The 15,971-nt window shown below is 39.5% G+C and overlaps 1 protein-coding gene across 4 annotated transcripts in view; it reads left to right on the top strand.

Annotated features, from left to right (window-relative positions):
* NCOA2 (nuclear receptor coactivator 2) overlaps positions 1-15,971 on the top strand; it is a 180,026-nt gene that overhangs the window by 136,635 nt on the left and 27,420 nt on the right. For all 4 annotated transcript variants that reach the window (XM_015618099.3, XM_015618102.3, XM_015618100.3 and 1 more), the window contains 3 exons: positions 2,464-2,611; positions 4,747-6,016; positions 14,607-14,817. In XM_015618099.3, the coding sequence (XP_015473585.1) occupies positions 2,464-2,611; positions 4,747-6,016; positions 14,607-14,817 (1,629 nt within the window). The remainder of the gene's footprint in view (positions 1-2,463; positions 2,612-4,746; positions 6,017-14,606; positions 14,818-15,971) is intronic.

Below are 15,971 nucleotides of genomic sequence, written 5' to 3'. Positions count from 1 at the left end.
AATACACACACACACACACAAAAGAGCTGTGTGATCATGAGGCATTAGTTAAATATTCTTTAATATGTTTTGCTTTCCTGAAATCTTCAGGTGGTGTTTTATAAATGTGGGGTCACAGAATTGCTGTGTTATTTTAGATAACAGCAATTTTCAGGGGTATATATAGTAGAAGTGCTAAAGGTTCACAGCCTTGTGCTGTGATGTCAGACAGAACTGAAGAAGGCAGTATGCAATTAAAGTTAAACCTCAGGGATTTAGAGAGCAGTTGCAGGTAAGGACCCATCTGTGCCTGAGATGATTTAGGGGTATGTGTCATGGCATCCCAGCACTTGTTATTTCAGTCATCAAGTTATTCCTGACCAAATTAGCAGCTATTACACTGGGTCCTAAGGTTTGAATGAGTCCTCTCTTAAGTTTCCTATGAAGTGGTGAAAATATGTGTTTTGGAGTTCACACTGTATTGTTTTGCAGTTATGGTTTAGGATTGTCATGTAAATTGTAGCATTAGTCTAAATGAGAGGGCTCCTCTCTTCTTGTCAGAGTGAAAAGAGGAGTGATAAGAGGAGGAAAAAGTTCTGGATTTACTTTCCTACAAATGATGCAGCACTGAAGAGGAATAATGGCTGAAATATTTAGCTCCCCTGTCCTGAAGTATGGAGAAGAAAAACAAGTCATATCTTGGGCTGTAACATCTTTGTGCTTGCAGTTTTCAAGTCATTGTGGTTTGAGAATGGGAGTAAAGAAAGTAATGATCTCCTACATGTAATCCTGCATTACAGTGTGAAAAAATACAGCATTAGCTTGATAAATAGAAAACATGCTTTAAAATTATCTCTCAGTATAAAAAGCAGAATATATGGCAAGTTTTTATTGGCCGCAGTCAGAAAAATAGCATTTCCTCAAAAGGAGTATGGAAACATTCTTGTTTGCTTAAAGAATTAGTTTGGAAAATGATTTAAGTAGAGATTTCACTTGTATCCTGTTGGCATTGAGTACTGGAATTTCCTGATGTGGTATATGCTAAAGTTAAGAGCTTTGGACCTTCTGGTGCCCAGAGGTTAAACTGAAACAATGACATACCTAACAGTGAAATTTTGTTTTGTATTGTTTCACTGTTGTAGGTTTTTGTTTTTCGTTACATTTTTACTCTGAAAAAGCCCTTCTGGTTGTTTAAATTGTGCTTCCTGTTTTCTCACTGCCTAGATAATACTTTGAAACCTTGCAGAACAATATATAACAGTGGGGGACAGGGAAGGAAAGTAATTGTAACCAGTCTTGTGAGGCTGAAAATGTGGTAGCTCTGTAGACCAGAAAAATAAAGGCCACACTTGGAAAACCATGTAATTTCATTACAACAGGAAATATTAGAAGACAAGCAGTGAAATGAAGATCACATGATACTATTAATTAAAAAAAAAGAAAAAGAAAAAAGAGAAAGAACCCCACAGAAAATATGTGTATATGAAAAAAAAATAGGAAATTAAATGTATTTGTATTGCTTTGTTCCTATTTTTTCCCTAAATAATTATATGAAAATTTTTGAAGTATTTTACTTCTCTCATACATGCAATCCTAATGTGATTGCTTTTGGACTAGAAATTGTAAGTGACCACACTTGTGTCATTGATGGCAGAGAGTGAACAGTAGAATAAATGTTCGGGAGATTTGCTTTTCCACAGCATGTTTTAATTTTTCATTAAAGAAGTGTCACAGAGGTCTGTGGAAGTTAGAGAACTGAATTTGTTGAAGTTCAGATTTGCATTAAAAACATAAAAGGCTGAAGAATATATAAAGTGAAGTAAGCCCCAAAACTGAAATGCAGTCAACACTGAGAAAGGGTAGAAGAGGCCCAGTTTTGCTTTAGGGAATTGTATTTTAATTTTTTTGAGCTATATATATTTTGTATTTGTTCTTTTAGAAGTAATATTTTCTCATTCCACTTCTCATTTCTAATTGTTCTTATGTAAGAGTTTATGCATTTTTTAAATTAAAGAAGTAGTAAGAGTAACCATTGCAAGACAATTTAGGCAAGCAGTAAGGAGAGTACACAGGCTAATGGAAACAGGTGATCTAAAAACTAAGGACATTTCTATTAAATCATCATGATGTAGATGGTACAATGAAAAAGCGTTTGAGGAACAAAAGGAATTAGACACGTATTTGATGAAAAGTGAAATGGACATTAAGAACTTCCTGTCTGCTTCTGAAGTACATTCTATTTCATGGTATCTTCCTGTTATTGCTGTCACTCCTTACAGATTTTCATTTGATCACCCTACAGCATGCAGGATCCTTTATTTTGTATGCATCGCATCTAGTTATTTTCAAAATGTTCCTTTCATTTGTTTTGCTTAATTAGCACTGCATCTGAGACATCGATGCTGAACATCAGAAGTTGGGCAGCTGAGCTACCTGAGCTGCAGTTTCTCATTAGTTTAACGGTGTTGTTCTGCTTGCCTGCAGTGCTGAGGCAGGGACTGGCCTTCAGTCCCGTTTATCGCTTTTCCCTGTCGGACGGCACCATCGTTTCTGCCCAAACAAAGAGCAAGCTCATCCGTTCTCAGACGACCAGTGAACCTCAGCTTGTAATCTCCTTGCATATGCTTCACAGGTAATCCTGCCGCTTCCTTACATCCACACTCTGCTAAGGGACATGCAAAGTACAAGGTTGCCAAAGCAAATGGGTTGTTTAAGGCTGATCGATTTCAGTTGACCCAGAACTGATATCATGGAAACAAAGTAAGATTTTGAATTCAATGCTTGCAGCAGGAAAAGACTGTAAGATTATTTCAGAATTTAAAAATGACATGCTGGATTTTCAATGTCATGTTCTTAATGTCAGTATTTTAATTTCCTGTATTTTGCATAGTAGATGCAAGGAATTTTCCAACTGTAATTAAATCTAGAAAACTTAGAATTCTCGTAGTTCAGATTCGGTATCATTGGTTCTATTTCTTCTTAAAAGAACATGTTATGATGGCTAGGGCTGCACTTGAAACAAAGTGTTATTTAATTCTTTGATTCCCTTCATTCCTCGTCTTTTCTGGTGTTTGGCTTAGTGGCTTTCATATGTCCAATCCTAAGGAGTGTCACTACTGTTGGTTTGGGGTTTTTTTCTCAAAAAGTACAGTCAATAATATGTTAAAGTCAGAGCTCAGTAATCACTGACATCAAAACTTCAACATACAATTTTTATTAAGTCGTTGTGTGTCCTGGTGTATTTGTATCAGATTTTGTTTCAGGTTTTATTGGCTGACTGTAATTACAATACCATTTTCCTTGAATCCTCGGTGTCATTTTTCTTGAGAGGAAGAAAACAGTGCTAAACATAATTATAACTGAAACCATTTTATAGAAATTGTAGATTGATCTGACCAAAAGCTGTCTGCAATTTGTTTTCTTTGGATTGCTGAATGGACTTAATATTTTATTAAGTGCCAAATTTTAAATTTTAAAAAGCACTAATAAGTTTAAAATTGTACTAATATATTTTCTTGCAAATTTTTAGCAGAGTGCTGGTACTATTGTATTTGTAATAAGGTTTTAAAAATAGCCCTTTTTTTATAGTTAATGTTTTTCATCCTTACCTTTATACCTAAGGCAACAAATACAGAATAAGAAGATTCACTCTGTATTCTTCAATTATTTCACTTCTCATGCTTTAGCAAAAGTGGAGGTTTATCTGCACTTACTTATACTGTGCAAATAGGAATGGATTTTGTCTCATGGAGAATGCATATTAAGAATGTTCCATTTGTATTTGGTTTTGGAAGTCCAGAGCTGATTTGATTTTTTTTGTCAGAAATTCATTTTTTCCTTCCTAACCTACTTGACTCTGTCTCTTTTGTAGCTTTTAGCATTTGGGAATATGTCTGATTTTCCTAATTTAAGTTTTAGCACAGAGTAAAAAGTGCATTACATCTTCCCATAAACTAATTAAAATTTGCTGAGGAAGAGTGACCTTCAGGTGCTCTCACAGGAGCTTTTTCTCTGTGTGTGTGTGTGTGTGTGTGTGTGTGTGTCTCTTCTGTTTCTTCTGTCTTGCGGCCTACATCTCTAAAATATGAGTTTCAGCTCCTATGTGTGTGGTTTGTTTTTCTTCTCTCCTTTTCCTAAATGCCTGTGCAGGACTGGATTGCTAACAGACTGTTCTCATTCTGAACCAGTATCCAGTAGTTCCCTTGGCTCACATGCTGTTTTGGAGCAGTATTGAAACACTCTGGCAGTGTAAAAATGTGACTTTTTCAACTTTCTTTTCGCTATGAACTTGGTGGGCAAATAGCCCACTCCAGCCTTGTGGTGGGGCTAACTCAGAGAAATTCAAAACTCCAGCAAACAGCTGTCTGCAGCTGTCTTGTAAAACATGTATTTGTTGGGTCATATGTTTCAGATGAGATTTCTTTCAGTTCTAGAAGTTAGCTCTTGCCAAATTGTAGAGGAGAGATACATTAAAGGGAGTCTGAAACTGTGACCTATCAGCATTTCTGTCATTTAAGTGAGGTTTAATTTTGTTTTTCCTCTCTTTCATTGTTTTCTAATGAGGTACTGAAAAACCATACTGTTAATGTTCATCCGTGTTGAGAGTTGCATATCACTTTTGTCAAATTGTTGATTTGTTTTTGATTGTAGGGGTTTTGTGTTATTTTAAAGTGAGGTTTGGGGTTTTGCTTCTTTTTCCGTAATGTAATTGCAAGTTGGCTACTGTCATTTAGCTAACAGGCTGTTTTTCTTCCTCTTGCCACATAGAGAGCAGAATGTCTGTGGAATGAATCAGGATTTGACTGGACAAGGAATGGGGAAGATATTGAACCCAATTAGTTCCAGCAGCCCTGCCCATCAGGCCATGTGCAGTGGGAACCCAGGTCAGGATATGACCATCAGTAGCAATATAAATTTTGCCATAAATGGCCCAAAGGAGCAAGTGGGCATGCCAGCAGGCAGGTTTGGTGGTTCAGGGGGAATGAACCATGTGTCAAGCATACAAGCATCCACTCCTCAGGGTAGTAACTATGCACTAAAAATGAATAGCCCCTCACAAAGCAGCCCCGGCATGAACCCAGGGCAGCCAAACTCTATGCTTTCCCCAAGGCATCGCGTGAGCCCTGGAGTGGCAGGAAGTCCTCGCATCCCACCCAGTCAGTTCTCCCCTGCAGGAAGCTTACATTCACCTGTGGGAGTCTGCAGCAGCACAGGAAATAGCCATAACTACACCAACAGTTCCCTGAACGCACTTCAGGCCCTCAGCGAGGGCCACGGCGTTTCTCTAGGATCGTCGTTGGCTTCACCTGACCTAAAAATGGGAAATTTACAAAATTCCCCTGTGAATATGAATCCTCCCCAGCTAAGCAAGATGGGAAGCCTGGACTCTAAAGACTGCTTTGGAATATATGGGGAGCAATCAGAAGGTACAACTGGACAAGCAGAGAGCAGCTGCCATTCAGGAGAGCAGAAAGACAACAGCGATAGCAACATGCCACCGGTTGTCAGTGGTGAGAGACCTGATGGACAGAGTAAACTGCACGACGGAAAAAGCCAGACAAAGCTCTTACAATTGCTGACCACCAAATCAGATCAGATGGAGCCTTCACCTTTGTCCAGTACCATGGGAGACATCAGCAAGGACTCCGCGGGAGGGTTGCCTGGGTCTGGTTCAGCACACGGAACCTCACTCAAGGAGAAGCATAAAATTTTGCACAGACTATTGCAGGACAGTAGTTCTCCTGTCGATTTGGCCAAGCTCACAGCAGAGGCCACAGGCAAAGAACTGAACCAGGAGTCCAGTAGCACAGCTCCTGGTTCAGAGGTGACTGTTAAACAGGAGCCAGCGAGTCCTAAGAAGAATAATAATGCACTACTTCGCTACTTGCTAGATAAAGATGATACTAAAGATATTGGTTTACCAGACATACCCCCAAAACTGGAGCGGTTGGACAGTAAGACAGACCCTTCCGGTAGCACAAAGTTAATAGCTATGAGGACGGAAAAAGAAGAGATAAGCTTTGAGCCCAATGAACAGGTAAGCTAATTTTTGTGTTACGTGTGAATGGCTTGTTCCAGGCCTGCATTCCTGCCTTCTGACTTCCTCTAAGAGTAGCACTTTGGCACTTCAGGAGGCTGTTACCTGTCTTTTGAAATCCAGCCTTCACTCAGTTTCCCAGTCAGTGTTACTGGGTTGTAATGATCACACTGTGTAAAAGCACAGACTCTGCCTGGGAGGAGAGCGATAATGCAGGGTGCCTTTCCCAGATGGTAATCGGGCAAAGAGAAAATACTCGTGACTCTTGGTTAGTGATAACTAATTGACAGCTTTTCCCATAGGCTGATGTTGAACTGCTGTTGTGCTTGCTAAATGGGCCCTTGACCTGGCCCAGCATAGCAGCTACACTCCTCCCAAGGAAAACAGGTTCATGCTCAAGAACAGGAGTTGTTTGAAAGGACTGATAACAAACTTTGCATTACTGATCTTCATGCTATGCTTGACCTGCAAATTAAAATCAAAGCAAATAGACTTCTGTGCCAAATTAGTGGATTTGATGGGCTTTTCTTGTCATCTTAAAAATTCTTTATATTCAGCCTCAAGTTTCTGCTGATAATTGTTCAGTGCAGGGATCACGTCTCCTTGTGGAAGGCTATCTGCATTGAATTTTGTGTTCAGAATTTCTTTGCTTTCTGTACAAGATTACTTCTTGTTGTGCTACCCAACACAATAATAAATTGTGTATTGCTGGGACCTATAAGCTAAGAAGTGTTATGTCACTGGCTTTTCATGCAGAAGTCACTTTCCAAAAGCGCCAAGTCCACATCACCCAGAGTGCTTCAGTTTTCAGAGTCCCAAGAAAAAGGGACACAGCAAAAACAGTCTGCTACTTACTGTTTATATTATTTATAAAATGGGTAATTACAATATCAATTTTAGCATAAAGCATTTTCTGGGAAGGTTATAACTAGCTGGAGTTAATGATCCTTAGATTTGTCCTACACTCTGAAATCTCCCAGCTGATCATTAATCCCTAGGCAGCCCTCTGTGTGAAGCTTTAGTTTGTAAATCATGATCAGATCATATACAATGGAAACGTTCATGTGTCTCATTCACAGCTGCATCTTTAATTATAAAAATCTTGTATATTTTCTAATGTGCAAACTAGGTTTGAGCTTGTTTATTCTTTTTAACCTATTGTATCTTTTTATTGTGTGTGTATCAATGCACTTTTTAATATTTTCTCTATTGTACTGTAAGGCTGAGGAGGGATAGGCAACAGTCCTAAGTCACAACTTTAAATTATTATTATTTTTATTTGCCCTATTGGCAGTCTATAACTAGTAGACAGTTCTTTCAACAGTGGTTATAACCACAAAACATAGAGGCCAAATGTGCTGCTCCACTCTGGATGCAGCATTGTTAAATTCTCAGTTTTCCAGGCAACTCCTAAGGTTACTTTGCTGTTTTTGTTTCAACAAAATTTGACAGCTATTGCCACTATGTAGAAGCAATTGTGGTTTTTCAATCCTTCCCACACTTCAGGCAAAACCAAGCCAAATTGTACTAATTTCTCCTTACTGAAATTTGCACCGATTTATCCTCAAGGCTGGATGTTAGTTTAGTTTCCAATAGAAGCCTGTATTTTGTATTGTCTGTGGAGATAGGATTTAGATTCTCTGTGAGAACTTATGGTTCATTATGCTAGAAAAATACAGACATCAAGAAATTCACAGCTAAACTGGCAAGAATGAAGTATTTTTAAAATGTCTGATTGATTTCAATTCCTAGTTCAGATCCTATACAATTAAGTCAGTAGAAGATTAAAGGCAAAGATCTTCAGTCCTCCAGTATTAGGTACTTGACAAGAATGTAAACTTTAGCAATCACCAAAAAATTTATGCCCTTCATCCATAGATCAAAATCATGGCCTTCAGATGTTTATTCCCCAAGAATTAAATTTCTAAAAGAATTAAAATTTCCTTTTTCATGAGCTCTGTGGAGTACACAAGAAACAGTTTTGCCTACAAACCAATTCTCCGACAGCAGGTTTTATCCCCTCTAGAACTCTAAAGTCAAGTCCAAGGTAGTCCTACAGACTCCTTTTATTGCTGATGGAAACACAGAAAAATACTCGAGGATTTTGTTGGGTTTTTTTAATCTTATCCTAATATGTATCTAAAACAGACAAGGTCAGCTGTTCTTTATTGATATTCCCATTGACAAGTGGCAGCACAGGTGAACAGTTTAAACTGTTTACTGCTTTACTTTTTTATAGGCAAGTTGTGTCTCACCCTAAATGTAAACTATAAAACCAACTTTCAAGAAAGAGACTTCAGTGTCCACAAGCATGGCTAACCTCAAGCAGTTGAAAATCAGGTCTCCTGAATTAAGAACTTTGTAAAGTGAATAGTCTATTCATTTTTTATTTTTAGGTTTTGTGTTTCTGAGGTTGGGGAGGGATTTGAGGGGATTGAAGTATGGGCTGTGGATGTATTGCCTTTTCTTAAAATTTGAAGACAGAGTTTGTCTCCCAGGAGAGAGAGAACAGGAGGTACAGAAAGGTCCAGGAGTTGTGTTTGTTCAGAAAACCACAAAGCAGTGCTGGAGTCGTGATAAAGTGGTATGGGCTTCCTCAGCACCAAGGTATGGAGCAGCCAGTCTTGTCACTTGTGATGGAAGACTGCTGGATAATGACAGAAGGGCTTGTGTTGCTCCTGGTGGTTGTACATAGAACTTTAAAACCCACTTAAAATGCAGTGAAACCTGGAGCTGAATAAACAGAAGTCCAGCATGGAGTAGGAGAGGAAATGGTGGGGAATATAGAATAATGTGTTTAACAGTCTGAAAGCCAGGTCTTTAAACAAATAACCACTTTACCCCAATTATAAAATCACTAAAAATATTTAGCATCAAAACTCTTCAGCTTTGGAAGATGGTCTCCCACAGGAAGTGCTCATTGCCTAAATTTAGATCAAAGCTGGAACTATTTAGTACAAGACTAGTACACAGATTCTTGAGCTAAATTCTTCCATCCTCCTGCATCCTTCCCCCTCCTTCTTCCTCCCATATGTAAAAATTAGCCATGTGCTTGTGTTACCTATTTTGCAGGTTTATTTAAAACTTCTCCTCCCTGAGGAATGTTGTATTTTTAAGTAATTAGTCACTGGAGTGTGCAGTTTCTCTGGAAACTGCAGCAGAGCAGCAGTGGGATGGCCTCAACAAGGGAGATCAGTGTGTTGGGAGGCAACAGAGCCATTGCATTTTCTCCTTTTACTTCTGGTGTGACTTTCTGAGCAGGAAATGCTTTGAAGTGCACCACTGTACTATAAATAGCAGTCTTCTAGGTAGTACTCTTCTGCAGAGAGCAGCAACTGACAGGAAGCCTTTCTCAAATGGCAGAGAATATTTCCAGCACTGCCGTACCTTTTTCCCTTTCCTTGGTGGGATGATGGTTATCAGGCTTTATTAGGCTGATTGCTGTTCCAGTTATGGCAGCTGTAGGGGAGAGGATGAAAGAGAGACCTGCTGGGGACACTCAGTGGGGTTTTCCTACAGTAGTAGGGCTGTTGCTGTCAAGCACCACAAGTTTTCATATGGTTCACCAGTGTTAGAAAAGGTTAGAAAGCGTTCCTCAGCAGTGAGCCTGCCTTCTGCTCTCCCTGACTGTCCACTGCCAGGAGCAGCCCCTGTAGTGATCAGGAGATGGTCAGAAGGGCTGGCTGACAGCTTGGAGGGGAAGGAGAGTGGAAGTACAGGGGAACGTTAGAGAAACATCATGAACAATGTTAGATATTGCTAAAGTAGCTTGTTCTCTGAGAAGTCATTTGGGGGAGTGTTGAATAAAATTCTAATCTCCGCAAGTGTACTCTCCTTTTTTTTGTTCAGTAGACCATAAAGACAGCCTGTTTGACAGGGACTTTGCAATGCAACAGTGTGCACAAATCTGTTCCAGAAACCATCTCAAGTATGTACATTTTTGTCCTAAAACTCAGAAACTGCTCTGGTGTTCCTGACATATTTTATCAACTGTGCTGTGCTCATGCTTTGTGTGGAAACCACTGTCTTCCCAATACTAGCATATTTTCTCTGCACATGCCACTCATCTTTAAAAAACCTATTTCTGGTTTAATAGGCCAGAATCCACTAAGTTCATGAGGAACATTTGTTTCTTCTTGAAATTCTATCAAAGCCTTAGAATGGGGATTCCATTTTCTGAATGTCTTCAATTACAGTTCTGTTTTCAAATGTTAGTCATAGAATAGCTTGATAATTTAATAGGATTTCTAGCCAATTTTATGTTTATTGCAGTTACCAGGGAGAAAAATACTGTATTGGTTCCACTTCTAATTTCCTTTCCTCTTCTTTTCATAATCCTTTAATTTATTGCCAATTTGGAGCAGGGATTTGATTTTGTTTGCCTCTTATGGTCAAATGCTTTGCCCATACTTCTGAGGTAGAAGATAAGCTAACTTCAAATTTATGCAAGTCAGGTGTAGTTTCAAGTTGGATCCCCATCAAAAGACAGCCTGTTGTAAGTCCTTAGAATACTGGGTCACAGTGCAAGCCATGGACATTGCCCATGGAAGGAAGGAGATTTCTGGAGACTTGAGTATCTTATCCAGTCTTTTACAATCCATAGAAGCTAGACTTTGAAACAGCTACTTTTGTAAACCAAACTTCATGTTGAGGTGCAGCTGCCTTTCAGTACAGCTGAAAAAAAATTCTGTAAGCTCTTAACTTCATTCTGTATTTCTCTATATGACAGTATAAAATAAGTACTTTTTCAAATTCAAAAATATTCCTGAGAATTATTTGTCTTGCACTTTCTGGCACCTAGTGTCCAAGTTCTATAGAGATTGGCAAAATTGCATTACTTAGACATAATGAAAATATCCTCACAAGAACTTTCTTGTGATGCTTAGTACTTTATCAGGTGCTTTTTTTTAAAAAATCCCTGACAAATAATTGTTTCACAGGGAGCTTAGGCTGTGCCTTCTACTTACATAAAATTCAATTTAGACCACTAACAAATAAATATAAAATATAAATAAAAGAAAAATCCCATGAAACTAACCAAGTAAATATTTTAATGCTAGCTTCTGCACATATGGTGCCATTTGAGGGTATGTCTGGAAAGACTTAGGCTAACATCATAGGTTGGTGTTAATTCCAAATCTCTTGGAGCTTTTGTAGCAGCTGACAACTCTTATAAAAATATAAGGATGAAATACTTAATATTGATTATTAAGCAAAAAAAGGGAGAAGGTTGTGTATTTGTGTTGTTGTAATACATCTGTTGTATGTGCCCTTTGTTTGCCACTTCTGAGAGGAATTAAAAGCATCTTAGGGAGTGCAGTTTTCTGACACATTTGGATCAATATGTTCTTCATTGGTGTTTTTTTAGGTTTGGTTTTGAGGTGGGATTTTTATTTTTTTATATATATATCTAGTGTTTGAACAAAGAATTGCAGTAGCCAGAATGTTTAAAGAAAAGATGACACAAAATCCTGCATAAAACCAACCAAAAAACCCCCTCTGCAACATATAAAACTTCCCTTTGCTGTTGTCTCAGATACATGTAATGAAGGCCATATGTCTTAATTCCCCCAAAGAGTACTGAATCATCCTTCTATAATTTATGATGCTCTATATCCTGTCTCTTATACACATCTTTGTATAATATTCAATTTTTCTTTTAATTTATGATGCTCTATATCAGTCTCTTCTCCTGGCTCTTGCAGTCTTCTTGTACCAGATCTCCCATTGCTCAAACTGCAGCTCCTATAAACATCACTCATGGCTGTCTCTTGGAGCGCCTTTTTGAATCTGCTTATCACCTGTCCGTGCAGTGATTTAGGCTTCATATAATCACATTTGATTCTTCCTGGCTCAGCCTTTTCTACTGATACCTTGGGTCCACCCAGCTGCTTGTAATTGCCTGGAAAGCAGTGAGTCATCAGAGGGATTTGTCAATAGCAGGTAATCTTGGACCAGCCAACCTGTTTTCCTTCAGCAAGAGGGTAGCAGGATTGTTGGCACAAGAGAAACAGTGTGTCAAGGAGTTTAGATTTCAGTAAGGCTCTTTAGCCCTTAATGGCAGCAGGGTAGAGGTGCATGGTCAGGATGAAACTGCTGTGAGTGACGAGGAAGCTGTTTGGAAATCCCTCCACACACAGTAGTTATTGAAGGATTCACTGTCAAAATGGAGATGCTGCAGGACTTGTGCCGCATCTAGAGCTGCTCAGTGTTTTAGTTAACCTAAATGACCTGACCTGACAATTGAGCTTGGTAAAGCTGAGTGTGGCACTTGAATGTCTGCAGACACACTGGAGGACACAATTCAAATTCGACTGCAACAAAGAGATACAGAGACAAAATGTTGGAACATTCAGGGTGAATAATTGCTATTTATTATCATTACTCAGGAATAACATCTCAATTTTTTTTAAAAAAAATGAGGGGAGAACTGACTAAATCGAAGTTTTACAGAGCTGTTCTAGGGATCATAGTGACAACAAGATGAGGGAGAGTCAGTAATGTCATGTAATTAAAAGAATCACAAGCTTTTCTGGAATATACCATCAAATGTACTATGTGTAGAGTAAATTTTCTGCTTTACTCAGCAGCTATAAGGCTTCATTTTAAGTCCTGTCTTGGACATGGCTTCAGCAAAGGTGTGGATCAACTGAAAGCAATCCACAGGAGCAACAAGAGTAATGAGAGGCCTAGAAAACAAGTTATTTGCTGAAGAAAATTCACAAGTTGAGGTTGTTTCTTCATTTCAGCTAAAAGCACAAAAGGGCACATGTTTTCAAATACAGAAAAAGTTAGAACAAGAAAGGAGAACACAGTATGTTTGCCAGATTCAAAATACGATTGGAGGGAAGGGTCCAAATCTTAGCATGAGAGATTTTGCATTGAGACTGAGAAAAAAAAACAAGAGTAGCAAGGATGGCAGAGTGCTGAAACCAATTCTCCAGGGAAGCTGTGGATTTTCTGTCTCTGGATGTCTTTAACAAGCAACTGTATGAACTTCCATAGGGAATGGCATACACTGATATTGCCTGGAGGCTTTAAATTGCTTCCAGTCCTCTGATTCTCTGATTTCCTACCATTTTGCCAATAACACCAGTCTCTAGATCACCCATCTGCTGCTTTTTGATGGAGTGAATTCCTTCCTCTTTTGCACCATACACTACAATTTATATGACTAGGAGATAATGTAGAAGGAATAAAAAATAATACCATGATTATTTACAGTCAGTCACCCAAAAAAAGCACGTAGCAGTGTAACCTTGGGGCATTTTAGCTACCTTTGAATAAAATAGCTGCAATTCCCAGGAGCAGGTTAGATGTGGCAGGAGTTCTGTACAGACTAATGTACAGTGCTTCCTAGCCAGCCTGTGAGAGCCTCAGCAGCTATTTGAAAGCCATCTCAGGTATTTCTATAGTATCCTGTGATCTGTGGTGTAAGCTTGCTCTCAGTAAGAAGTTCATGATGTGGGGAAGGACAAAAAAAAATAGCTCAGGAAGAATTGTATTTCAGTTCTGCATGTTTATGGTATTATTTCTCTGTTCCCCATCCTTCATGGGTTGCTGCTCACCCTGCCTCTCCTCTGTCATTGCACATTTCCTAATGAAGACACTGATTTTTAGTAGATATTTGTTGTAAATACTGTTATGATATATTTACTGTTCAAGATGGTAGTAAACTGAAACTGGACACCCTGTTCTTAATTATTACCCAAGTTTTGCCCTAATCAGGAGTTTAGGATTGGAGAATATAGTTGCAAAGATTTCCACATTTCACTCAGAAAATTATTTTAATTTTGAGAGGTTTTAGACAGAGAAGCTGACAAAAAAGAACACCAGTGAAAATCAATGTATTTAAGAAAAACAAGCAGGTCAGTAATCATGTTAGTGTAAGGTGAACATAATTTTTCTCACATCTTTATTTCATGATAATTTTCTGCTGAATTTAAATACAAATTCATATGTAGATTTCTCTTTTCATACTCTAGAGAAGTTATTTTCAATGGTTTGGGAAGTTGGGAGCAAAATAAATTCCCAATCCTATGTATATATCTCGCCAGTTAACTTATGTAAGAGTTACTCAGCGTTCAGGTTTTGAATGTAACAACGAAAAGGCATGTAGGGAATTGTTACAGCCATAAAGTAACTTTCTGATTGTATGCTTTTAATCAAGTCATAAAGAGACTAGAAATGCAACTGTGCTGTAAGAAATACTGGTTATACCTACATAAACCCCCATCCATCTCAGCACTCATGGATCTCCTGTTATCCCTGCTGTCAGCACTGCTCACAGAGTGCGCAGGGAACAATCTCCCTCTTGCCCAGGGTATGGAACCATACGTCCCGATGCGGGGCTTTTGAAGGGGTGCCAGTGCCACACTGGGCTCCCCAAAAGCACGGCAGACTAGCCCTGCGAAGCCTGCACAGTCCCCTTCCAACAGGTTTGTGAGCTTCCTCCACATCAGGCGTGTTGCCAGACGCATCCGAGGCCGGCGCGGGTGTGACATTGGGGGGTGCCTGGCTTGGCGCTAGCAGGGCGCCAGCAGCAAGCGAGCTTGACCTGTACTGAGGGTCTGTGTGTTCTTTGTTGCAGCCAGGCAGTGAGTTGGATAACTTGGAAGAGATTCTGGATGACCTGCAGAACAGCCAGTTACCACAGCTTTTCCCAGATAGCCGCCCAGGCGTGCCAGCGGGCTCGGTCGACAAGCAAGCCATCATCAATGACCTCATGCAGCTCACCAGTGATAGCAGCCCCGGAGCGGCAGTGGCCACCCAGAAACCAGCAATGAGGATTTCACAGAGCAGTGAGTGCACCCCGCCTTCTGCACGCGTACACCGAGCTCGGGAACCCCCCCGTGCGGGGTGGTGCTGCCCCGGGTCAGCCAGGGAGGAGCCGGGCAGATCCCAGTTTGGGGCTGGTGTTGCGTGGTGACGGAGCGCCATCTGCGGTCGTCCCAGCTCCAAACACGCGGGAGTTGTGTCTAACTCACACACCCTGGAAATCTGTGTCCTCTGAGAGGTTCTCAGGGGTACCCTCAAAGCAAACATCCCCTCCTGTGCTGGTTTGTGACACTGCTGTTGTCAGGGTTTTGGCATGGAGAGCATGTGTGGCTTTTTTGCGATGCAGATCATTCCTGTCTGGCAGCTCTTGCAGCAAAAGGTGCAAGAGAAGCTTTTCTAAGCATGAATAAGAGTCTTTTTCTAAAACCACAAGATTAATAAAAGGACAGAAGATTAAGAATGCACAACTTTAATTTGTGGCTTTTAGTTGAGTCACTTCCAGCTGACAGCTTTCCTTAACCTTATTAATCAGCTTACAAATCATCATTGAAATGTTGGTTTGCCATCATAGTGTAATGGAGAAAGCAAGCAAGTCAGGAATCTTATCAAGTACTAATGTTGAATAAAATAGCATCAAAAAATACTGCTTCATTTTTTCTCCTGTTGGCTAGGATGGCCATTTACTTCCTTAGATGTGCTCTAGGCTTTTTTCTTGTAAAGCATAGGTTTATATAACATTTTTAGCCATTCTGATAATATTAAACTTAACACTGAGCTACTTTCAAATTCACTCAAATTACTTTGAAATGTTTAGATAAATTCTAATATCTCTATCAATAAATATTAGTGTTTAAATTCATATTAAGGCCACTTCAGATTCTTAAATTATCACTTGTTATCCCTGTTGCTCAGAGAAGGATGCTTGGTTTTAAGGTACTGGCTTTTGTGAATATAGAGGTACTAACAGCAGCACCTCAAAAGTCAGAAGGAAATCTTTGTTCATGTGAAGTCTTCAGCATATTCTTCCTGAAGCAAGGTCTGTTTGTTCCTTCCAGCCATTTGGCTTTCTAGGGGTAGCCTAGCTTTAAATCTGCTTTCAAAGCTACTGGCAGTACAGTAACGGTATGACTGTAAATGGCTTGGTGGTTATCAGAAGTTCTGTAAAAGCAGTATCCTG

Source organism: Parus major, chromosome 2, assembly GCF_001522545.3.
Source record: "Parus major isolate Abel chromosome 2, Parus_major1.1, whole genome shotgun sequence".
NCBI classification, from domain to species: domain Eukaryota; kingdom Metazoa; phylum Chordata; class Aves; order Passeriformes; family Paridae; genus Parus; species Parus major.
Note: the sequence above shows the minus strand (reverse complement) of the source record. Positions and strands in the feature narration are given on the sequence as shown.